Source organism: Penicillium maclennaniae (assembly GCF_028827695.1).
Source record: "Penicillium maclennaniae strain IBT 15551 chromosome Unknown utg000003l:1.0-5670915.0:1.0-5674809.0, whole genome shotgun sequence".
NCBI classification, from domain to species: domain Eukaryota; kingdom Fungi; phylum Ascomycota; class Eurotiomycetes; order Eurotiales; family Aspergillaceae; genus Penicillium; species Penicillium maclennaniae.
This window is the reverse complement of record NW_026623215.1, coordinates 619729-643083: the sequence shown is the minus strand read 5'-3', so window position 1 is coordinate 643083 and position 23355 is coordinate 619729. Positions and strand designations below refer to the sequence as shown.

The 23355-nt window shown below is 51.3% G+C and overlaps 12 protein-coding genes across 12 annotated transcripts; 4 read left to right on the top strand and 8 right to left on the bottom strand.

Annotated features, from left to right (window-relative positions):
* Nucleotides 1-162: 162 nt before the first annotated feature.
* ptcA (type 2C protein phosphatase PTC6) lies at nt 163-2294 on the top strand (the record flags this gene model as incomplete). Its single annotated transcript, XM_056963993.1, has 2 exons — nt 163-170; nt 719-2294. The coding sequence occupies 2 exons, from the start codon at nt 163-165 to the stop codon at nt 2292-2294; spliced, it is 1584 nt and encodes a 527-aa protein (XP_056823946.1).
* Nucleotides 2295-3335: 1041 nt separating this feature from the next.
* On the top strand, nt 3336-4374 carry N7477_002329 (CDP-diacylglycerol--inositol 3-phosphatidyltransferase; the record flags this gene model as incomplete). The annotated part of the gene is made up of 3 exons (XM_056963992.1): nt 3336-3525; nt 3582-3958; nt 4009-4374. The coding sequence occupies 3 exons, from the start codon at nt 3336-3338 to the stop codon at nt 4372-4374; spliced, it is 933 nt and encodes a 310-aa protein (XP_056823945.1).
* A 671-nt stretch (nt 4375-5045) lies between these two features.
* On the top strand, nt 5046-6451 carry leu2A (3-isopropylmalate dehydrogenase LEU2; the record flags this gene model as incomplete). The annotated part of the gene is made up of 6 exons (XM_056963991.1): nt 5046-5096; nt 5188-5208; nt 5271-5336; nt 5390-5485; nt 5540-6167; nt 6219-6451. The coding sequence occupies 6 exons, from the start codon at nt 5046-5048 to the stop codon at nt 6449-6451; spliced, it is 1095 nt and encodes a 364-aa protein (XP_056823944.1).
* A 394-nt stretch (nt 6452-6845) lies between these two features.
* N7477_002327 (anaphase promoting complex subunit DOC1) lies at nt 6846-8138 on the bottom strand (the record flags this gene model as incomplete). The annotated part of the gene is made up of 2 exons (XM_056963990.1): nt 6846-7609; nt 7661-8138. 2 exons carry the CDS (start codon nt 8136-8138, stop codon nt 6846-6848), a joined length of 1242 nt encoding a protein of 413 aa, XP_056823943.1.
* A 404-nt stretch (nt 8139-8542) lies between these two features.
* On the bottom strand, nt 8543-9197 carry N7477_002326 (mitochondrial 54S ribosomal protein mL38; the record flags this gene model as incomplete). The annotated part of the gene is made up of 2 exons (XM_056963989.1): nt 8543-9003; nt 9053-9197. The coding sequence occupies 2 exons, from the start codon at nt 9195-9197 to the stop codon at nt 8543-8545; spliced, it is 606 nt and encodes a 201-aa protein (XP_056823942.1).
* Nucleotides 9198-9948: 751 nt separating this feature from the next.
* N7477_002325 (ankyrin repeat domain-containing protein) lies at nt 9949-10499 on the bottom strand (the record flags this gene model as incomplete). The annotated part of the gene is made up of 2 exons (XM_056963988.1): nt 9949-10107; nt 10287-10499. 2 exons carry the CDS (start codon nt 10497-10499, stop codon nt 9949-9951), a joined length of 372 nt encoding a protein of 123 aa, XP_056823941.1.
* Nucleotides 10500-12286: 1787 nt separating this feature from the next.
* N7477_002324 (Auxin Efflux Carrier superfamily) lies at nt 12287-14194 on the bottom strand (the record flags this gene model as incomplete). Its single annotated transcript, XM_056963987.1, has 5 exons — nt 12287-12353; nt 12411-12546; nt 12623-13661; nt 13715-13881; nt 13936-14194. 5 exons carry the CDS (start codon nt 14192-14194, stop codon nt 12287-12289), a joined length of 1668 nt encoding a protein of 555 aa, XP_056823940.1.
* A 583-nt stretch (nt 14195-14777) lies between these two features.
* N7477_002323 (phosphatidylserine decarboxylase 1) lies at nt 14778-16409 on the bottom strand (the record flags this gene model as incomplete). The annotated part of the gene is made up of 1 exon (XM_056963986.1): nt 14778-16409. The coding sequence occupies one exon, from the start codon at nt 16407-16409 to the stop codon at nt 14778-14780; it is 1632 nt and encodes a 543-aa protein (XP_056823939.1).
* A 490-nt stretch (nt 16410-16899) lies between these two features.
* Nucleotides 16900-18319, top strand: N7477_002322 (uncharacterized protein; the record flags this gene model as incomplete). Its single annotated transcript, XM_056963985.1, has 2 exons — nt 16900-17151; nt 17237-18319. 2 exons carry the CDS (start codon nt 16900-16902, stop codon nt 18317-18319), a joined length of 1335 nt encoding a protein of 444 aa, XP_056823938.1.
* An 885-nt stretch (nt 18320-19204) lies between these two features.
* On the bottom strand, nt 19205-20666 carry N7477_002321 (uncharacterized protein; the record flags this gene model as incomplete). Its single annotated transcript, XM_056963984.1, has 3 exons — nt 19205-19372; nt 19429-20109; nt 20166-20666. The coding sequence occupies 3 exons, from the start codon at nt 20664-20666 to the stop codon at nt 19205-19207; spliced, it is 1350 nt and encodes a 449-aa protein (XP_056823937.1).
* A 376-nt stretch (nt 20667-21042) lies between these two features.
* N7477_002320 (uncharacterized protein) lies at nt 21043-22245 on the bottom strand (the record flags this gene model as incomplete). Its single annotated transcript, XM_056963983.1, has 4 exons — nt 21043-21139; nt 21195-21761; nt 21830-22146; nt 22210-22245. 4 exons carry the CDS (start codon nt 22243-22245, stop codon nt 21043-21045), a joined length of 1017 nt encoding a protein of 338 aa, XP_056823936.1.
* A 385-nt stretch (nt 22246-22630) lies between these two features.
* Nucleotides 22631-23299, bottom strand: N7477_002319 (40S ribosomal protein uS8; the record flags this gene model as incomplete). Its single annotated transcript, XM_056963982.1, has 2 exons — nt 22631-22890; nt 23167-23299. 2 exons carry the CDS (start codon nt 23297-23299, stop codon nt 22631-22633), a joined length of 393 nt encoding a protein of 130 aa, XP_056823935.1.
* Nucleotides 23300-23355: the final 56 nt, after the last annotated feature.

Here is a 23355-nt window from a genome sequence, read left to right as displayed (position 1 = left end):
TAACTTGATTCAACTTCGAGGTTCTCGTGACCTCTCTAACATGGCATGTTTGATTTGAAGCAGATTCCCCGTCTTGTTTTCTCGGCTCTTGATGATTCTGCCATTGGTAGGTGCCAACCTCGCGTCATCCGTCTGCCACTGCACTGAGTCGTATTACTCGAAATGATCTTGTCTTTAGGAGCCTGTATCGCATTCAATCCCAAGCAGCCCTGCTGTAATCTTATCCATGATTTACTTTTAGATCGTTCAGCCATAATCGAGCTGGTATAGTTCAGGCGATATTCGCACTACGTAGACACATGGACCAAACATTGAGTGCAGTGAACGTTGTAGCAATTGTAGCACTGCTTGTACGTGTAAAATGTGAAGCCAAGAAACAAGGAAGAGATCAAAACCATCTGAATTATGGGTCTACAAGCAAAAGTGAACTCCGGATAGATCTGCCGGTAGCACCTCTTATCTGCCGACGCTCGGGCCAGGGCAAGGTGTCCCCCGCGCCTTCGTCTCTGCATTCTCCCTACACCATCTTCCTTGTCTTTATGTCAATGGGCCATTCATGATCGTCACTTCAGCGAGGCGAGTAACGGGGGTCTGGACCTCGACCGGTTATAGTATGTGAACTCTATACCTCCGAACCTACATGTGCTGAGAATGCGCGGGCTAACCATATTTCCCCTTGAACAGATTTTATCCGACCTCGAAGGTTACGAAAGTTCAGCTCCGAGGCTGATCATCAGGATGTAAAACCAAGCTTGAAGAAGCGTCCGCAATTCCGTGACTATTTCGTCACCCATCTGCCGTCGTCGTCTCTGCACCCGGATCCTCGGGGACCGACATCGCCTTTCCACAAACTCCCGCGCTCCGCCTCAGTACCTCACACTGGTGACACTCCGCAATCGCCTGCCTCATTCCAAGCATTAGTGGACCGAGAGACGACCGTTGTCCGGATCCCGCTGCGCAACGCTAAGCACCACTTCGGAGCGGTCACGGCCCGTGGAACTCGGCCTGATAATGAAGACACATACCAGGCTGGCGTGATTGATATCCCGGCATTCGCGAAACGGCCTCCTGCGTCTCTTACAATCCGGCGAGATTCTGCACCGCGCGAGTCAAGGGCTGCGGACACTGCTAGCGGGGACCCGCAAGTCTTCTACTTCGGCATCTTTGACGGACATGGCGGATCCGAATGTAGCACATTTCTCAAGGAATCTCTTCATGAATATATTCAGGATGCCGCCGCGATATTTGAAGTCGAGTCCAGCCTTCGTACAAACCAACAACAGATCAGCGGAGGTGAGCTAGCCGCTGCCAACGGCCCGCTACCTGTCATGCAAGAGGGCAACCGACACCGGATCGGAGATTTGGAGAAGAACCTTGTACAGAACTGGAGACGGATTGTCGGAGGCTATTTCAGGAGGTTCCAGCCACCTCACTTCGCTTACTATGGTTCCGAGTCCGGGGAGGTTCCTTCTCCTGGCTATGTCTCCGTCGAGGAGATCTTGGAATATGCGTTCCTGCGAGCCGACCTTGACTTCGTCAAGGCACAAGCTGCCAAGCGAGATGATGACCTAGTTCAGGCCGAGAGACCGCTTAACGATGACGAGATTCTTCACAGCCCCAGTTTGACCCGAGCTCCGAAGATTGGCGGTCGTTCTCGATTCAAAGGCGGAAGTACTGGCAGCGTTGCCATGATCTCAACACCCAGTCCGACTCCCTTCTGGCATCCAGCTGGTCCCTCGAGCCTGCTTATCGCACACGTCGGTGACACTAGGGTATTACTATGCTCTACCGAGAGCGGCGAAGCTGTCCCCGTTACGTCCAACCACCACCCCTCCTCTCCAATCGAGGCCGGTCGACTTCGCCGATACGCCGCGACCTTTGTCACCGACTCGTTTGGTGAGGAGCGCATGAGTGGACTTGCGAATACACGCGCCTTCGGAGACGTCCAATCTAAACGGATTGGTGTATCCGCTGAACCAGAGCTCTGCCGCATCGAAATGGGGCCCGCCGAATATTCATTCCTTGTCATGGTATCTGATGGTATCAGCGGTACACTTCTCGACCAGGAAATTGTCGATATCGTCAAGGAAGCCCGAACGCCTGAACAAGGCGCTCGCGATGTGGTCAGCTTCGCTACCGAGGTTACCAAGGAAGGTGATAATGCCACCTGCCTGGTAATTCGCCTCGGTGGATGGGAGCGCCGGCAAGAGGGAGGAATTGGTAGTTTGGGAACTAAGGAGTCCCGCGAGTGGCGGCGACAGGATGCCACCGATCCGCGCCGGTCACGGACGTGATACCTCGCCAATGTTGTAGAAATTTTGCTGTTGTCTATACATATATTTGATCCTAGAGATCAATTGCACATAGTTTCCATGTTGTTTATCTTGAAAGCGGGCTTTTCTTTATTTTACTCTTCTTTTTTTTCTTCTCTGAGAGTTCTTAGCATATGATCAATTGTATCTACCTGCTCGGACGCAGGACTTCAAGAAACTCATATAAACTTGATGATTATGTGGTGTCCACTTCATATTAAATGTAACAGGTAGAAAGTTGACACATCTACAAGTGGTCGTCAGGCAACTTATTCCCGACAACTCAAGTTCAGACTTCGAAACTCTACCAAGACAAGGAGCGGATAGATTGTTGGCCGACGCCCAATGAGCTGACTAGAAATCCTCCACACGCAGTCACTATACGCAGGCAGCCCTCGGGAGGTCACTTCGGAGGAATGGAATAGGCCGAGATTAACCCCCGTGAAAGGTTAAATTATTCAAGATTCCATAATATCTTTTCTATGGTTCTATCTAATCAACCCGAGAAGGCTCAAGTTGGGTGTGGGGAAAGCTTCCAAGGTTCCGGGCGACCCGTTCAAATCATTTATCATTCCACATCCCTAGCTGCTAGCTTCTCGCTCTTGCACACAACGGATCTCATTTGCATCCTAGGTACATTCCCCTTTACGTTCCTTGAGATTCACCGGATACATACAGTGAGGCCAAGTAAGTAGATCGACGCGTGAGCTTATCATCCCTTATCGGATACACGAAATTTGCCTCCTGCCCCTATCCTCCTTATCCCTCTTCTCCGATCAGCTCCGCTCGCGTCTGAGCGCTTTCTCTCCTTATCATTCTTATCTGGGAACACTGTTGGACTGAGATGTATGATCCGTCTTGCGATCAAAGTATCTGCCGTTGCTAATCAATCAACTTGCCGCAGACGCGTTTCGGCCACGACAACCTTGTCGAACGCTCCACCCCGCCAACACCCACAAGCTCCTGACAGACTCACTATCTGTCTATCTTCGAAACCCAGAATATAGCGCCTTCAGATTCGCAATGAGTGCCCGGACACGACGACAAAAGGCGGTCCTCGCTGACCAGGGCACAGAGAGCGAAGAGTCGCTGGGGGGAAATGGGAGCGTCTCTACACCCTCGAAGAAGCGCACACCGTCAAAGAAGAGGTCAAGATTGGCTCTGCGTGAAGAGCCGGACGAGAACATCTTTTTGTTCGCCCCGAATCTCATCGGTGAGTCGCAGTCTTATCTCCATACTCGACTGAATCTCGTGTTTACTGGAATCTAGGGTACTTCCGCGTGGTCCTTGCTATCGCGTCCCTCTATTACATGCCTCTTCACCCTCGCACCTGCTCTATCCTGTATAGTGTGTCCTGTCTGTTGGATGCATTGGATGGTTATGCCGCCCGGCATTACAACCAGTCGACCACTTTCGGCGCCGTCCTGGACATGGTGACTGACCGCTGCACTACCTCGTGTCTGCTCGTGTTCTTGAGCTCCGCCTGGCCTCGTTGGGCTATCGTGTTCCAGGGTCTTATTTGCCTGGACTTGGCGAGTCACTATATGCACATGTACGCCACACTGAGCGTCGGTGGGTCCAACCAGAGCCATAAGAAGATCGATCCCAAAGCCAACTGGGCCCTCTACAAGTACTACAATAGCAAGGTATATTTACCCAATTTGTTCTGTCTGATTACTACTGACCGACATCCCAGGCCGTGTTATTCACCTGCTGCGCTCTCAACGAGGCGTTCTTCATCGGCATCTACCTGCTGTCTTTCTCCTCACCGATCCTGTCGCCCTCGCTTCTTCAGCCCGTCCCCAATGCGATGCCCTCCTCCGCACAGCCTGGCAACCCCGCCAATCCTGCTCCTAGCAGCCTCTTTGCCAGCCCCTGGAGTGCCGGTGCTCTCGAGATGGCGCGCGCCAACAAGATTGACAGCCAGATCCCGTGGATCATCACCATTATCTCGGCCCCGGTCATGCTGTTCAAGCAATATGTCAACGTCATCCAGCTGGTAAATGCTAGCCAATTGCTCGCCGAGAGCGACAAGAAGGCTCGTCGTGCCAACCGCAAGTAATTTGCATTTCTATACCTCCGAGCTAGCACATTGGTAGCTGGTCATTTCATTCGTCTTTCTCCTCCCCGTTGATCTTGCATGTCTTGGAGCTTCGGTTTGTGATTTAGAGGCCCTAGCAACAAATTGATGTTGCTACTGGGCCTCTCGGAAGGTTGGGCTGGCGGGTTTGCAAATCCTGATTGTCAGTCTTGGGCATCGATAGGAAGGTCCTTCGGGAGTTCTCTGGAATTTCCGGGTCCTTGTACAGTACACACGGGGTTGTGTTTTCTTCTTTTTCTGGTCTTAATTTCTTCGATCCTGTCGTTTCTAGTCATTGTTTGCCTGGTCTGATATTCTTAATGCAATACCTCATTTAATACATATCCTTTGTGTTTGAACGGTGAGAGAGAGCTTCTGAAGTCTGGAGACTGTCCAGATTCCATTTGCGCGGAGTCAAGAATGCCAGCTACACAGACTATAGTCCATTCGATAAGAACCCGACAGCAGCCGTCGGAAGCCGTAGAAGACGTAAACACTGGAAAAGTCGAGTCGTGAATTGTTTGCGGCGCAGTTTGCGTGGGCGCCGATCTCGGAGCGGCGGGGTCGACTTCACCCGCATCCCACCTTTCTTAAAGCTCCCTTTGAAATCGATTGAGTTACCTCCAATTGACACATTTATTTTCTCCTCCAGAATGCCTTCCTACAACGTTGTTGTCTTTGGTGGTGACCACTGTGGTCCCGAGGTACGTACTACACTCATTTAGCGCCCCGCCATAGACCTACGGTCGACGGTCTACACGACAATCCGTGTGACTAACTCACCACGAAACACAGGTTACTGCTGAGGCTATCAAGGTGAGCCTTTGATGCAAAGGAATCAGTCCGTAGCTTATTCAGCTGACACCCATCGCTTTCAGGTCCTCCGTGTCATCGAGAAGAAGCGTGATGTCACCTTCAACCTGCAGGACCACCTGCTCGGCGGCGTGAGTCGCACCCCCGTGAACGCACACAAATTGAAACTCACTGACCTGTACAGGCGTCCATTGACGCGACCGGCACCCCTTTGACCGACGAGGCCCTGACTGCCGCTAAGAACGCCGACGCCGTCCTCCTCGGTGCCATCGGTGGCCCGGTACGTCCAATCCTATGCCAACCATTTCAAACCCCCCTACTTATTCCAATCTAGAAATGGGGAACCGGTGCTGTCCGCCCCGAGCAAGGCATTCTCAAGCTTCGTAAGGAAATGGGCACATTCGGCAACCTGCGTCCTTGCAACTTCGCCGCTCCCTCTCTGGTCAAGAGCTCCCCTCTCAAGGAGGAGATCTGCCGCGGTGTCGACTTCAACATCATCCGCGAACTCACCGGCGGCATCTATTTCGGCGAGCGCAAGGAAGACGACGGCTCCGGCTACGCCATGGACACTGAGCCTTACACCCGCGCCGAGATTGAGCGTATTATCCGTCTCGCTGCGCACCTTGCTCTGCAGCACAACCCGCCCCTGCCCGTGTGGTCCCTGGACAAGGCCAATGTCCTCGCTACCAGCCGTCTGTGGCGCAAGGTTGTTACGGAGGTTATGGCGAAGGAGTTCCCTCAGGTCCAGATCGGACACCATCTTATTGACTCCGCTGCTATGCTTATGATTAAGGACCCGCGCAAGCTGAATGGTATTGTTGTTACTAGCAACCTCTTCGGTGATATCATTTCCGATGAGGCTAGTGTCATTCCCGGTTCGCTGGGTCTGTTGCCTAGTGCCAGTTTGAGCGGTATCCCGGATGGCAAGAGCCGTGTCAACGGTATCTATGAGCCTATTCACGGTATGTTTTTCACGTTCTCCAGTCAGGGGGATGTTCGCTGATATTGCTTAGGTTCCGCTCCCGATATTGCTGGCCAGGGTATCGTGAACCCCGTCGCTGCTATTCTGTCCGTCGCTATGATGATGCAGTACTCCTTCAACATGTTCGATGAGGCCCGCATCATTGAGAAGGCCGTTAGCAACGTCATTGAGGCTGGTGTCCGTACTGGCGACATTGGCGGCAAAAACACCACTGTTGAGGTTGGTGATGCCGTTGTTGCTGAGCTGGAGAAGCTCCTCAAATAAATTTACAACGACACTGTGAGCGTCCGTGGCTCTATATGAGATACGAGTGTAGCAAACAAAATTGAATACCCTTTCGGAAGTTTTAGAAGTCTCACTTGTCAATTCCTTGTCGATCCTGCTTCTATGTAGTTTGATGCTTTGTACATCCTGACATTCAATACGACCTCGACCTCCATGCTAACAACTTTGAAATACTACAGGGGGAGATTCATGTCTATTCATTGAGCTAATCATGCATCCACGAATTCGATGCTCCACTCATGCAAAGTTCAACCTATATTGTTAAAGAAAAGGAAAGGGTATCTTATGCCATGAACTCCCAAAAAACAAATCCGATCAACAATCGTCGATTGCCCACAACGCCATAAATCATGCACTTCGTCCCACGCAGATATCATCGAATAACAGGCTCTCCCATCCAATCCGGCTCATCCAGCCCAGATGTGTCAACGAGCCTCCCCGTATCAACGTCCTCACTGCCCCTCCGCCCGTTCAGCGCATCAAGCACATTTCCCCTCAAAGACTGCCTCGTACTTCGCCTTCTCCTGCCATCCGCAGAAGCAGACGGCGCAGCAGCCATCCGCCGCCTATTATCATCACAAGCAAACACCTGGAACCCGCGCACATGCGTATCCTTTCCATTCTGATGATTTTCCAAAATCCGCATCTGGATCACCATTGCCTTTAGCACGTTCCCCGCGTACGGATCGTCATCGACTTGTTCTTGTTCATCGTCCTCGTCGCTGCCACCCTTTGATTTGCGGTGACGTCGAACTGCATCGTCGCGTACCCAGCCACCATTCCGGCCTCCGACGCCTTCTAGCGGTACGTCGACCCAGCCACAGGGCCCGTCTCCTTCCCAGCTACCGAATTCGACGAGGTCATTCCCGCCCATACCGGCTAGAAAGATCATTTTCGTAGGCGTGTAGCTTTCATCGAGCTCAAAGTCGAGGTATACGCGAATGCGGACAACAGCGACGAGTTTGAAGAAGTGGAGAGTTAATGTATGAGGCTGTGGGCCATCTGATTGCCAGTATTGGGACGGGGACGGGTGTCGGAGTGCAGCGACGCCGCAGCCTGGTTTCGAGGTTGAGACGGTCCAGGACGCGAGAGATGAGATCTCTCGGAGATTGGGTGGCAGGGGCGAGGGTGACTTCTCTTTTAGTGAGTTAGTTTCATGAAAGGGCATTGCGCTGGAGATAGACGAACCGCGATCGTGCATCTCCTCGTCCTGGTCATCTTCAAGCCCATCATCTACTTCCTCGTCGAGATCGTCTTCATCTACCAATTCTGAGTGCTCCATATCATCCTCTGGCTCAAGCTGATCGTCATTCTCTGGATTTGAATCCTCCTCGAATTCCTCGTCCGGCTCCATTTCCTGCGCATTCGGATCAAAGTCGTCGTCAAACACGTCCTCCTCGTCCACCACCGGTGGGGGACGTTGTTCGAGCCTTGGCCGACCGAAAACCGAGAAGAAGCTGGTTTGTGCCGCGGGATGTGCTATAGTAGCAGCGGGTTCGGGGGTGACTTCTGGCGGGCCGGTGGAAGATGCGTGGAGGCGGGTTGGGTTGGAGGGGGTTTGTCGCGAGGGAGGGGTTTGGAATTGTGCGCGGAGGCTGCCTGGGGCACTGGGACCATTCGATGCCGGCAAATCGTGGGGGTTTGGTTGTCGGCGTAGGTGAGGCATGATTAGACTCGGCCTTTTAAAGTGATGCGTGGTTAAATTCGGGGAAGTTGGATGTTTACCAGAAGCTCGGTTGCCTTTTTCGGTTAGCGTGGCTCTACTTCAAGGTATCTTTTCGCCTTCGTGATCTATACTTGCGCCTACCCGAATTGACTTTCGAATGTGATCGACATGTACCACGGCATTTAGTTCGTACTCAGATACGAGTCAAGGTTTCGACGTCGGCGAACCTAGTCAATAGGAATATGTGTGATGCGTACCATATGGCAATCGCCCATTAAGTGATTAGCAACAGAAGCATGTATTCGATTCTATGTCAATTTTTAACAACTCTTCCATTGGACCCCACTCCAAAAGGTACCTCCAAGATGCGCCGCAGCAGTAAGAATCACCTCACATCTTCCAGGCTACGGATTGCTACTCAAGAAATACGTAGCAGCAAGCGGCCGACCAACCTCCTTCACAATCGGAGCCAGCGTGAAGTTGAAGCGGGCCACGCTCGTCTGAGAGTAATAAGTCCCATTGAGTGCCAGCTCAGGGGGCACGTAGACTTCCGGCTGGTCGAACAGGTATAAAGTGTAGGTGTGGTTGGTGGCATCCCGAGGTCGAGGCGCGGTATATTCCGCGAGGGCATCGCTGGAGTTCAAAAACAGGCCATGTCTGCCCAGGGTATAGTTGCCACCCCACCAATGCAGACGGGTCGTCGTGTTACCGTCTAGGCCGGGATGCAAGGTGTCATAGTTGGCAGCTGTCGTGACATCGGAATCTGGGATGTTCAAATCCAGCATTATGATCATGTATTTTGTTTGATCGTCTGGTTCATGCCTTTGATTGTCCGTGGCGTAGAAAATAGGCTTGTTAGAGACATCTGTGAGGTGGTTAGTAGACGCTCATGGCAACAGACACTGAACGCTCACAATCTGGGCTGACCCAGACACCGGGGAAAATTGTGGCATTTTTATACGACACCCCCAGATTATTTCTCGTGAAGGGGGAGCTCGTAGGTGGTGTTTGGGCAAGCACCGATGCTGCAAAGAGCACGGTGGTGAGTGAGAAATTCATGATAAGGGGCAGCACTGCGACTCGCAGGAATCTTGGGGATCTTCCAAGATCTCCAAGAGACTATGTTCATGATGACTTTTGAAGTTAATTCCTTGTAAGGAGGTGCTGAACGCGTCAGTCCCAGGATGTGTCTGGATCCAACCCGATGTGGAAATCAAGCCCGCAGATTGAAGCGACAAAACCAGGAAACGGATCCCAATTAGGGGATCCACTTGGTCTGCGGATCTAGCCTTCTCTCACAACCTTCAAATAATCCGAGCCCATATATTACATCTACCGTGGAACTGAACAGATGCTCTTGTTTCTTAGATGGACACTGGTCTGTCGAACAAATGGTTAGTCGAAGTCAGTCCAGAGCTAGGATCAATCTACCCAGTTATGACCACTTGACTGAAATGATCACTGATAGTAATTTGCCTTGTACTGTCTTCTCATCTGCTGAGTCGGTTGGAGAATTTCCGTGATGGTTTTCTCTCCACGGAAATTTGCAATCTGTGCGGCCGTCCATTTCTTATTACCAGATATTGTAGAGACATCTGCGCCAGCGTCTAGCAATATTCGGATGATCTCGTAGTGGCCGCATTCTGCTGCCGCCGAAAGTGCCGTATACCCGTTATAATATGAGCCTGGGGCATTCACATCGGCCCCCATATCTAACAATTGACGGACAATTCGGCGGTGACCTTTAAAAGCCGCGCCCTGAAGCGCCGTAAAGCCGTGATACCTTACGGCGGGGGTGTTCACATCGGCTTTATGGTCTCAGGAGAATATCCACGATCTCAGCGTGACCTCCTAATGCAGCAGCTTGAAGTGCAGTGCGGCCGCGATTCTTCGCGGAGGGGGTGTTAACCTCTGCGCCTTGTTCGAGCAGCCTTCGTAGTAGCTCGATCTGGCCTCCCTCTGCGGCGGCCTGTAAGGCAGTTCGCCCCATATAATGATAGGGTGGGTAATTGATCTCTGCACCTGCAGAAACTAAGTGGGTAACGATATTCAGATAGCCCGCCCCAGAGGCCAATACGACCGCTGTTCGGCCACCATTATTCCCCCCCGGGGCGTTGACGTCTGCCCTGCCGCTACGAGTATCTCGACCACGGCGAGATGCCCATTATGAGAGGCGGCTTGAAGAGCTGTCTGTCCATAGTAGCCCTTAGGGGGCTCATTTGGGTTCATTGATTGGGATAAGAGCCGTTGTACTTCGAGTAGATCGCCTTGCGCAGCTGCAAGCTGAAGAGGAGACCACATGCCCTCATCGTCGGAGTCATCAAGCTGAGACTGTCGAGATGATGAAAGTCGACTTTGCATGATGGAACTTCTGCTACGGTCGTTTCGTGCCACCCGGTGACTGTATCGGTTGACTCTTGAGAAGAGGGAAGATGCTTGTCCAGTTAAAGCGGCATGAATATTTTGTACAAGATAATACCAAAGCAGAACTGAACCAAGGCTAGACAAACAAACCACTAAGATATTTGGAAATCATGCATAAGCGAATAAACTAGTGCTTATCTAGAAGCATATCGGTAAGAACGGGAGATCCCACATCAGGCACAGGGGGGGAGTAAAGATGTCGCATTCAACAGCACGTTGCGTCAGGACCGCCCCATAGCTGCCATAGCTGGGGCTACTCTGACGATGAGACGAACCGGCAAGCACATCATTTTGATGTTTGAAATGACTCTACCTGGATTGACAACATTAGTGAAAGTCTTTGGCTCGGCGACGCGGGGGTCACATACTTGTATACTCGGATTGGGGAATGATCTGGTTGACCCTCGATTGCGACCTCCATGGACCTCTATATAATTGTGTAAAGTCCTACCATTTCTAACGGTATAACTCCTCTCTGGCCTTCATCTAAGGTCTGTTCTACTACTACCAACTTAGCGTGGTTCAGAGATTACTTCCCAGCCACTCTAGGGCTACTTGAAGTCGAGGAGGCGTCCGCCCAGGTCCGCCCGGTGTTTTAGGGAATGATAAGAAATGCCCACCCTAAAGATGATTCTTGAGGAAAAAGGCAAACAGCTACTGCTTGTGCGACTCTTCCTCTTACGAAGAAATGATGTCGATATTTTGATACAGAGATTCTGTCTCGAAGTCTGTTCCGAAATACCTATACCCGTTACAGTCACTCTGCCTTATACCCCTTCCTTGGTGTCATTTCATTCCATCTGTGGTAAACAGCTTTAAACTTACTTCTATATTCGACTTTGAAGGTCTTTGGAGATTCTAAATGGTTGATCTAGCAAAATGGATGAAGAGGAATGCCTACTGATCTGCGGATGTTGTAGAATGTAGAGCAATAGGCCAAGTATGAACGTGACCCTCAGTACGTGTAGGTCCTCCGATTTAGGACGAGCGTCCATACATGGACAACGCCTTTCCTAGCCACTTCAAAGCACGAAGTAATATATGATCGCTAGTAGCGCAGCACTATCTATATCGCACCCACTATAGACAAGCTCGCGAAAAGTGCAGACTGTACCCGACCTTGATCAACAAGTAGAGCCGAAACCATCGAGGGGGATCTCAATCAGATAGCCGTTGTTAGTATAGATGGATTTAAAGTCATGTGCCAGATCTACCGATAGATCTTCTTTTTCTTGGAGCGTCCCTCACACCTCTTTCCTTTGAAGGGCTTTATACTGGATATTACGTTTTTATCAATGGCCTAGCGAAACATACGGTTGTATGAAAAATCACTACATTCTATCATTATTAGTAGCCTCGTCGAATCATTGTGAGATCCCAAAAGAGTACATTCCCAATCTGCAGCTGTTACAAACATGGACTAAGATTATGCAAATGAGTCTTTTCCCTTCTTTCCATGTAAGAAAGCCAACCTATTTGATTGCACTCGAAATCTCTACACCTATGGGGAGCTGATCACTGGTGGTATCCATTTTTGGCGAATGGGTCTCTGTTAGCAAAAAGGTAGGAAAAATCGATAATAACATAAGATTTCGGTGTACGAATAGTGGAGTCCATGAGACCATAATAGAATGCAACGTCACGAACAACGCCAACCGAAAAGAGTCATAGATAACAAAATGCAAGCCGGAGCCTACTTGCTAAACATACAGGGGGGGTTTTGCCTAGGCGGATGCCCACTCGAGAACCTCAAGCGCGCAGATGACGAGGAAGAGGGTGGACGGAAGAATCCTGGATTTTGTTAGCTTCGTTCTGAGTGGAGGAGAGAATGGAAGAAAGCTAACGTACCAAACCACGTAACTCTGGAAGAGAAGTTTGGACATAGCTCCAACATAGACATTGTTGATCTGACAAATCTGCGCCAGTTGCAGTGCCGAAGGCGCACCGGTGAGTAGGAAGCAGACAATGATAAAGATAGGATCATCTCAGGATGCTAATAGGCACGAATTTGGCCAGCAGAGCCAGAAGCGGTGCCATAATGAGAGTAGGAAGAAGCATACGTGCAACCAAAGACGCAATAATCAGCTTGCGCTCGTCGCTCGGGTGTTCCATATCCGCCAATGCCTCTTCGGAGAGGGTATTGCGGGCTAAATTGGCACCCAGCACGACCAGGATCAATGGGACAGCGACTTGTGCGTTCTGTTCGACGGCGCGAGTGACGGAGTTGCGCACGAAGGTGCCCTCGTCAAAGAAGAGGCTTTGGAGGGATGGAACGGAGGCCACAACGATGGCAACAAGCATGGCCCATAGAGGTGGGTTCATGAAAGCCCATGCACCACGCATGAATCGACCGATTCCACGTGTAATCGCCGAGAGCGTCTTTTGAGCTTTCGAAGGGAGGCACCCGTACAGAGAACCCGACTTCTTCTCCCAGGACTCGTACATGCGATCTCTTCTTTGGCGGATAGATGCTTTCCAGCGCTGCATGTAAGTTTGGTCCGCGGCTTGCGCTTCCCGTGCGGTAGCCTCCACATCTGGGAATGAAAGTATATCACCTCGAGAGCTCTGGCGGGGCAGGAAGGGTCCGCTGGGCGGGGGTCCAATAGTTGATGGCTCATCGGAGATATGACTTCCCACGACTGTTCCCTCACGAGAACCGACGGAGGACGTTTTCGTATAGGTGTATTCACACGTGGAGACCGGCGTCTGGTCGCCGGACTGGAACTCGCCATGTGCGTGGACATCGACAGGACGGCTTAAATCCTCCGAATGACGGGTGCGCAGTAGGGGCTCGTCCGGGTCCGTCTGCTCCGGGTTATCGGTGTAACGCGCCTGACCTTGCTCAATACGTGACTGGCTTCCTAAATCGTCGCTCTCCATATCCTCAAGATAACGTTCTTTCGGTGCCAACAAGACATGGTAACCCCAGCTCCAGCGAACCAATTGTCCCAGCTGCTGAAAGATAAGTAGGTATAGGATGCCACGGGCGGCTACTTCGTCGTCATTGTCATTCGGGACACGATCCCAGTGCAGACCTTTAAGGGTTTGCGACAGGGACATGACGAGAGAGATCGGGAGAGAATTGGAGTTTCCAAAGACCTAATTGATGGACATCAGTTCGGTTCTTACGTGGGGCCTGACCGTTGACGTACCGCCATCGCCGCCACAAAATTGGACTGGCGTTTCTTGAAGCGACAACATCGCGAAATGGTGAATGCGCACAAGTACGAGACGGTCGTCTGAACCACAAAGATGAACGGGATAATCGCCAGATCGGACAAGGTCTCTGCAGTTAATTGGGAGCCTAGTTTGATGAAAACTGTTTCTTATCAGCAAGATGGACGATAAGGATCAGGAGGAAACGCATTCATACTCAGACAAGGGGTGAACAAAGTCACGTTGAGGTTTGCGACAAGCTTCTGAGCATCGGCATCGAACATGCCCTGTTGGGCAGCAATGTAACCGGGCAAGCTCACGCACACCACTTCCAGTACGGCCTCGAAGACGAGCAGTACGAGGTGCCCAAAGGAAGGGTGGTTGGCATGCGCGTTAGCGCCTGCCGCGATCAGGTTCCCAACGGGATTTTGAAAGGCATTGTTCTGAATAGACCGGGGCAGGGTAAAAATGGCCATGAAGATGGAGGAGAGGTGGAGACCTCAGAGGGAAAGTCGCAGAGGAAAGAGAAAGATAGGCATTCCCTTGGCCCATGCAAGAATCTTGGCTTTCAAGGTTTCTGCCCTGATTTCCGCTACAGATTGATATGTCGCCTGGGAGGTGGCGTCACTGCAAGGATCACGATGGAGAGAGAGGTACAACTCGTCCAACGTCTAAAGTCTAAGATCGAACATCAGAAATTATGGTGCCTTGCGCACAAAGATTGGTCACTTCGTGTTCGAAAGACTTGGATGACGCAACATTCGCCGTTGATCAATGACGAATCAAGAAGCTCGATGCGTGCACACCGTTGGTGGCCTGGGGCATCAGATTGGTCCGTGCTTCTACACATAATTCGGCCCGTCCCACGCTACCATGTACAATGTCGACTCGTTGCTCATCTAGTTCCAGGAGTTGACATGGATCGGTGAATACAAGCGGAAGCAAAATGGTATATTACAAATATCTTCCACAGAAATGAAGGAAGCCTGCTGTGCTGCCGGTGCGTGTAACCTCTCAACGTGCCAAGGTCACGTCCTGTTGGACACATCTCCAACATATCTATACTCCGCCCACAAACCCGAGCTTTTCTCCCATTTTGATGCGCTGGCCCTTTTCAACACTCCATGTCCACCCATCTGGTCTCTGATCCTCCGGCCAACCTGCATCAAAGGATTTGCGAGAGCCGAGAGGCGCTTCAAATACAAGCACAATCGTACTACCCAGCTGGAATCCACCCATCTCCTCGCCACGTTGCAAAGGATGTCCTCCCAGTGTGCGACTCGCGTGGCGGTAGGTAGCCTCAGCAAACCCGGGGTCCCGCTCTCCTCGCTTAGCAGCCAAGGCTGCCGCCAAATCTGCCGCTGTATCGGTCAGTAGGCTGTTTGTGCGAAGCTCCGAATCAAAGTTGATTTTGATCGAGCCCACGTTGGTCGCGCCAACCGGCGTGTAACTGAAGAAGCCCCAGCGCCAGCGGCCAAGAAGTGCCACACGCTCGTTGAGAGTGAACAGACCGGGCAGATGGCGCTGCAGGTAAGGAGAGACAGAATACAATTCACCCGCAAAGTGACGGCGACTTTCAACGACCCATGGGGCCGGCGAATGGAATCGGTGGTAATCACCCGGAGCCAGGTAAATCACACAGTAGAATAGGGCATGGTTGGCAGCGGTCTTGGGCGCATACCACGGAGTACCCTCTCCAAGGGCCAGCTCCTCTTGGACCTGCATTTCGGACGTTGCTTTGGAGGCGGTAGAAGCATCCATCGAGAATCGTCTCTTGGGGGCGGTGTCACCTGACAACAGCGAGGGAAGGGTGTATGAGATCCCGTTGACACGAGCAAATTCTTCATCCGACTTCATATTCTCGTCGTCTTGCACAGTCTCATGCGTTTTCGAATCGATTAGTCGGTTGCTGTGGTCGGCGTGCGAGGGGGTGGCAGAGCCCAGAAGAGCTTCCAGACTGTATGTCGAACCTTTGACCTGTTCCACCTCACCCCGCTCGATCATTCCGAATTGTAGAATACGGCCATCCGAGGGCGAGATGAGAGCATGTACGTCGGGGTCGAGTGGCCGAACGCCGGGTTTCAGCTTGCGATAGAAGAAGGCTGCCAAATTGGGGTAGGTGTGTAGGTCAGGCTCCGCAACCTCGCTCAGGTTGACGCCAAAGACCCAAGAGTAAAGTTTGAAACCGGGCACCCGTAAGTAGTAAGGAAGTTCAATCTCGTTGAAGCGACCCCATAGGCGCGACATGGCCTTCAGGGGCAGCGTGGACATGATCTGGACTTGCCACGAGCCCGTGGGTACGATGCGCGGTCGACGTGGCGGTCGCGCACCATTTTCCCACTCCCCTCCAGATTCTTCTTGGGCGATACGATCACGCTCGGCACGTTGCGACTTGTAGAAATGGAGAACGCCTAGAAGACCAATGCCGAGTCCGACAGGAATTGGGTACCATTCCACCTTAGTGTTCCGCAGAGCGAAACGAAGCCGTGACCCAAAGCCTCCCTTGGTTTTATTTTCGCTGCTGTTGTCTTTGCTGTATTGTCTCCATGACTTCGAGAAATGGCGCACGCTGGCCTTGTGGCAGGCAGTGGCCCGGAATGAGAAGACCTCCATCGACGCAACGCCCCTCGTCACCGGAGCGGCGGGATGGCAGTGGAAGAGAGCTGAGTGGTTGATAAGGCGCTTGGCCATAGTGCTGTTTATTCCATGAGTGCCTCGAGACCCAGTCGTCCTCGAAGCTTTTGCGGAGAACAATTTTGTCGCGCCAAAACAGGCAATACGATTAGGCCGATTGACCGCCTGGCAGAATCACTCGTGGAGTGATGCCATGCTCATTAATGAACTCCTCTCTTTCTAATATTCTCTAGCTATGCTTGTCTGTTGGGGCATCAGATCTTTCAATGCTTTTCTTCTCATGGATCTTGTTTTTAAACGTTGATTTTGCGGAAGTTGCCCGTCTAGCAGCGTGTACCTTATCAACCCCAGTCTTAGCTTTCTGCCACATCTCCGAAAGACACACATCACTTCACCAATCCCGCCTGGTGCTTTCGAGGGCTATACCTATTATCCTATACCACTGTCCACCTCGGTTACAACACGAGCTTACTTAGCTGCCGTCTAGCTCTCATACAGCTCCCACCTAGCCATCGTTCCCGAGCAAAGATACAGACCTCTCTTTAGCATGTCCGCTACCCCAGATGACGCTAGTAAGGGCCCAAGGGCTGTGACTCTCAACGTCCTCTGTCCTTTTCTTCCTCCGCCGAGCCGTTTTACCTTTCACAACGTTCCTCTCGCTACAACCATTGCCGAACTGCAAGCCCGGCTAGCACAAATCATTTTAGGCCATGTACCTGCCACGTCACGCTTGATCTTCCTAGGAAGACCACTCACGGTGGACAGTGCCACTCTGGAAGAGGTCTTCGGTCCTGTCAATGTAAGAGTTGACCTGCCAGCCCTAGTTGCCTATAAGCTGACCCAGATTATAGCAATCCGAGTATACGCTCCATTTCATATCACAGGCCTCTGAACCAACTACAGCACCCGGGAAAGCATCGACGGCTTTGAATACTTTACCTGTTGGTCAACAGGCACCAAGCATATTGAATATTCCTCATCCTGTTGCATCCTCTGCGCAGCCGGCTCTTGCGCAGGAACTCCGTCGTCTTCATGGATTACATGATCCGCGCGCTATTCTCGAGAGACACCAAGCAATCCTCCAAGGATTGGGCTTTGCCAGCAGGCCAAGCGCCACACAGAGCACTGTGCAAACTGACAGCAATGATCATCCCATCTATCAATGTGTCGGTCCCGGTGGTCAGAAAGCCATAATAATTCCCGCATCGACGCGCACAACCCATCAAACCGTACAATATCATTACCAGAGCTCGTCTTCCACTGGACCAAATATCAATGTTGCAGCCGGTGCTAACCCGAATCCAGCTGATCGAGCAATGGCTGAGAACATCGTGCGCCAGGCACTTGTTAACAATCAACAGCGTCGACAGATTGGAAACGCCGCAAACCCACCCGGAATTGGACGTTTTATGAGCCGTGTCTGGCTCTTCATACGCCTCTACTTCTTCTGCTACGTGATCAGTGCACCTGGTACCTGGACGCGCATCTTTTTCGTCACTGCGGCTCTACTCATCTCCGCCTTATCCGACACGAATGTTCCCCAGGTGCTGCACGGCATCATCGTGCAGCCACTGCAACGCCATCTTGAAACACTTGCGCATATGGGCGGACCGGGCCAGCCTGCGACTAATCCTCCTCAAAATCACATCTTAGGGGAGATTTTGGATTATTTCCGCCGTGCAGAGAGATCTTTTGTGCTTTTTCTTGCTAGTCTTGTGCCAGGTATTGGCGAGCGTCAGGTTGAAGCACGCAATGCGGCTGAGGCGGAAGCACGAAATGCGGCTGAAGTGGAAGCTCGAAATGCTGCTGAGGCTGAGGCTCGCGAGCAAGAGCCAGCGCCAGAGCAGCAGCAGTCGTCGCAGGAACATCCAGAGACACAGGTGCGTGTCGAGGATACGCAAGACAACCAGAATATTCAACAGCCGCAGCAGCCTCTAGCACCTGTGCCGGTGCCCGCTGACTGGTGAGACTAAGATATGTTAGCATTTCTGAAAATCGATACCCTTCATTTACTTCAATAGGAGTAGTCGCTAGGTACAAGCTCTAGAAAGAAAGATCAACGCTGAAAAAACAGAATAAACGAGGTCCTTCAATAACGATATTCCACAGGAGGTCTGAGATTTAGCTACACTGGTGTCCTCGAGTGGGCTTTTCCCAAGCTTTTAAGCCGGCATCTTTCTGAAAGAGATACTTTCAAACTCATGATATAATTTCCCGTTGAAAATGCCTTTTGGTTTTTCGCTTGCCATTACACCCAACCTTTTTGCCCTTTTTTCTCTTGTTTCTTCCTGAATTACTTTTTTTACACCTTCTATATGTCTTATACCCGTCAATGGCCTTCAAGACAGAATCCCATCTTGATATCCGGTGGGGAAATTGTACGGGTAGATACTGACAACATACTCTCCTAGTATGTGCATAAGTTCACGCGAATTTGTAGGTAAAAGAAATGTACTCTTCTTTGGTCGTTGAACCCAATTATTCCCAGAAAATTCGAGCCACGTTCCGATTGCACCAAAAGCGCGGGATGCGGACACGCTACTTCTCACATGTACAGACATGAGACCAGCGTTAATTGAAATTCCCGACCTGTCAATCGCGCTTTGAACAGACCGCCGGGGTAACGGTAGGTCAATTTGCTGCTCCTCGCGAGCGCATGTGTCCAGCCTGGATCAGCAGATTCTGATTGCTTGTCTTTTGAAATTCAACAATATTTGCATCCTTTGTCAAGAGCATGAAGAGGAAGGTGCAGGACTGTACATCGAGGATTGCGGTGATCCATGATGACATTCCCGCTTCTCAAATACCAAAAGACGAAGACTTACCGATTCCATTGAATACTGCTCCTTTTATCAAACTGTCTTTTTGATTCTGCGATCGACCTTGATTCGCACTACCGCAGCCAAAAGGGTCGCAGCGGTAGCCATGGATCCAGCGTAGAAGATGGCTGGTCGATAGGCGCCAATACCGCCTGCTTGCCCGCCAGAGGCATTGAGAATATAACCGGCAATCGGGGCACCCTGTGAAACCATAAGAATCAAGATACGAATAAGCTGCTTTGAATCAAGTAACTCACCAGGAGATAACCACCCAACCACCCACTCACGATCATGCCAACGGCAACCGACACTCTAGCGGAACCAAAGACATTTCCAACAACTGTCGGCATAGTTGAAAAGAACCCACCATTTGCCGCGCCATTAATAACCACAAACGCAATCAGAGGTCCGATAGAAGTCGAAACGGGCCATAGCACGAAAATACTCAACGCACTAAGCAGCAACGACAAGAAGAGGGTGTTCAACGAGCCCAGCTTGTCGCACGCAAATCCGCACGACAAACGTCCAATGGCAGAACAGAAGTTGAATGCAGCGACAAGACCAGCTCCAGCACTGGAAGGTAGACCCAGTGAATTCGTGTACAGGGGTAGGAAGAAGGCCGGCACGAAAAGTGGGAATGTACCAATAGCACCGACTGCAAAGAGCACGGCGAAGCGCACATCCTTAAAGAGACTCCATTCAATCATCTTGGCTTGCTTGATCGGGGCTCGTTCCTTGATCAGGTACGCCGCTGGCAGACCGGTTCCTATGATCAGGAACCCGAGAATCCGGAAGGTCCACGCGATGCCAACACTTTCAAGGAGAGCATTGAGAATGAAACTGATCACTGTTCCACCGAGTCCACCACCGGCATAGACGATGCCATTGGCGATGCCGCGTTTTGCCTTGAAGTATTGCGCCGGAGTCACAGAGACGACCTAGGTATACGTGAGCAAGATCAATGACAAAGTCCAACACGCGAAGAGGGACAAACCATGAAGCACAAACTAGTTCCAAGCCCGCCAACAAATCCCCAAGTCATAAACAACCCGGCAACACTATCCACCGCAAATCCACTGAGAATGCTCCCCAGTCCAAGCAAGAATATCCCCAAGAGCGCAGTCACTCGCGCGCCAATCTTGCGAATAACTGTCGCATTTGGAACAGCCAAGAGCGAGATACAAGCTGGACAAAGCGAGCCCACAAATGCTAGCGTCGAGGATGAATAGCCCTTCTTGTCGACAAGCTCCGCTTGCATGACGCCCCAAGTATAAGAAGCGCCCACAAACCACCACGTCACGACCGCGCAAGCGAAGATAAGAACCCAGCCATAGCCCCCATCAGGAACTTGTGAGTCTGCAATTAAAGACTCCCGCATAATGTCATCTTCAACTGATTCTGGGACGGACCCTAAGTTTCGCTGGCGCTCCTTGCTGTGGTGTAGATTGGGTAGTTCAATTGCCGTTGTGGGCAATGTCTGTGTTGCTGTCGCCATGGTCCCTACTTATCAATAGTTTGACTCCGGCGGGTTTTGTTCAGAATTCTTAAAGTCAGCTGGAGACCCTACGCCTTTTTTGCCATCAGATCAGAGATCAGGGTTCCGTTCATGTCATAGGGCGTGCACGTGATTGCGGTTATTCGCGGTTTGGACGTTCTTGGAGATGTGTGGATCTTATTACAATCTTCTTCTGATCATTATGTGATGCGATATCGGATGAGCTTGACTGAATCGTTATATGGGAAATTTCAAGGGCTTAACGATGATCGTGGAATCAGATTTCCAGGTATAGCCATTGGAATACCACAACTATTGGATCTATATACAAAAGTATGCTAGTACTAGAGGTAACATTGATGTCTATCCGATCGACTTACAACTTAGTCCCAGATCTGTCAACCTGCACAGAAGGAGGCTCAGAAGCCGGCGCCATAGGTCCCGTATCAAACCCTTCCTCGCCACTGAAATGCCTATCAAAAAAGTTAGCATCCGCACCAAAAGGCAGAAAATCAGGATAGAAGTTACCATCCTCGCTCAGCACCTCCGGACAAAAAGCTACAATCCCCATTTGACACACAGTCCCATCCACCTCCAACACCACGACCACCCTCCCACTCAGGAACAGTGTCGGCGCGGAACAGTTTCGTGCCCTTAGCAAGGAGGGACTGAGCGCTACCCTGTGATGGAGACTTCACAGTCGCCCGGCGCTGGAAAGTACTCAGTCCAGCGGTGAATACATGGAAATCTTCGATGGAAGTATCCTCTGGCATGAGGCCCGTTAATGCTCGGCCCATGGCGATCAGAGGCGCCGCGTGGGCGCAAATAAGTATCGATTTGCTCGTGCGGTGCTCGGGTTTAAGATCGGCTTCGAGCGCCGTTATTTCAGCGTCCACGTCCTCTATTATGCCTTCTAAGACTGTGGCAACGCGGTTGTGTAGCTCTGCGATTGTTTCGCCTCGCGAGGAGGGCATGAGTAATGATGCGTATTTCTTTTCGCGGGAATCTGCGATCAAAGTTGGAAAATGGCCACGCATGATTGATGGAGGTGGATGAGAGGGGTGTTCGAAGAAGGTCGTTGGGCCAAACCATTCTCTATTGAGCTGTTAGTGATCTGTGCAGGGCGGATGAAAGTTCAGCTTCGAAATGTGCGGTTTACTTACCCGAGTCCATTCTCCAGTCGCACATCAAGATCGGCGGCTGCATCAATCGATCCATGCCCATTGCTGAAGTTGTCTTGTTGTTTACGCTTGAGTTCCTCGACGGAAGGCTGGATTGTCTGCAGGCACCTGTAGAAGGGACTCGAGTATATACGAAAGGGCTTCGGGTGGAAGTCTGAGCCTGCGATGTGTTCGGCAAGCTCATAGGACTGGCGCACACCATGCGCCGTCAAGGCTGGGTCTGCTGGATTGCCTGTAGGAGTTGGGAATTGTGACTTGTAGGTGCCGGTGCGGAGGTCAATCGTCCAATTGAGACGGTGCTGGTGATTTTGTTAAGTCCACGGCAAACCAGAATCACAAATCTTGCACTTCAAAGGACTTACCCCGTGCCGGGTGAGGTATATCGTATCCAGCGGCATGATGAGCTTTGTGTTTCGAGAAATGAAATGTTGCGGGGAACGAGGGACATGTAGGGCAGAACGGGGGCACCCGACGGGCGGTCGCAGCGGTGCCTCGGCCCAAGTAGAGTCGAGTCTAGCATTGCTGCTGCAACTACTAGGCCCGAAAACTAGGACGGGTGAACGTGGACTATTTCACTCCACGAGGAGTCTACCCTAAGAAATTTACAACTACAACGAAATGATATGCTGACCAGAATCACCGTGCATTGGAGAACCATGTACTCTGCAAGCTATCTCGTCGGGGTATCCGCTATCTAGATTACATTCCCAGGGCCTAGCCCAGAACATGCGAGACCAGTCAAAACAACAACTTTTTTCAATTCGTTTTCTAAAACGAAATCCTCTAGTAGAAGAAGCCGAGGAGCTTGCCAGCAACGTGCTTGCGGCGAGCCTCCTCGTGGTCCATGATACCAGCGGAGGTGGTCAGGACGACGTAGCCGAACTGACGGGAGGGAAGGAGCTGGGTAGCCCACTTCTCGAGGTCACGGAGCTGGACGGGGTAGCGGGGGTTGATGACACCACACTTGTTGAGGCGGCCGTTGAGCTGGATAACGATCTTGCCGGAGCGGTGGTCGTCAACCTCCTCGAACTCGCCGATGTAGCCTGAAAGAGATTGTTGTCAGCATGTTGCGAAGATTTAAAAGTCGCCGATTACTGAATAGCAAATGAAAGCGCTTTCGGAAACGTGTAAGATCTCCGCGGTTAATCTATCGGACACTTAAAAGGCAAACGTCGTGGGTGATTGAAACAATCCGCCTAGTTATCAGCCCGAATAACGGGGAGAAGTACAAAAGGTGAAGACATGAGAAACAAATGGGTAAAATCCAAGCAGAAAACTGAACGAGAAAAGCAGCGAAAATCCAGATTGAGGAGACGTACCGTGCTTCTGCATGACAGACAGGAACTTGACGATGACCTTAGAGGCAGGGCGGATCAAAACCTGACGCTTGCCAGCCTTCTCGGCGTTGTTCATGGCGTTGAGCGCATCGTTGAGGACGGAAGTCTTGACCATTTTGTCGGTTGTGGAATCGAGATTCTCAAATCAAGGAAGTGGATAAGAGGTATCTG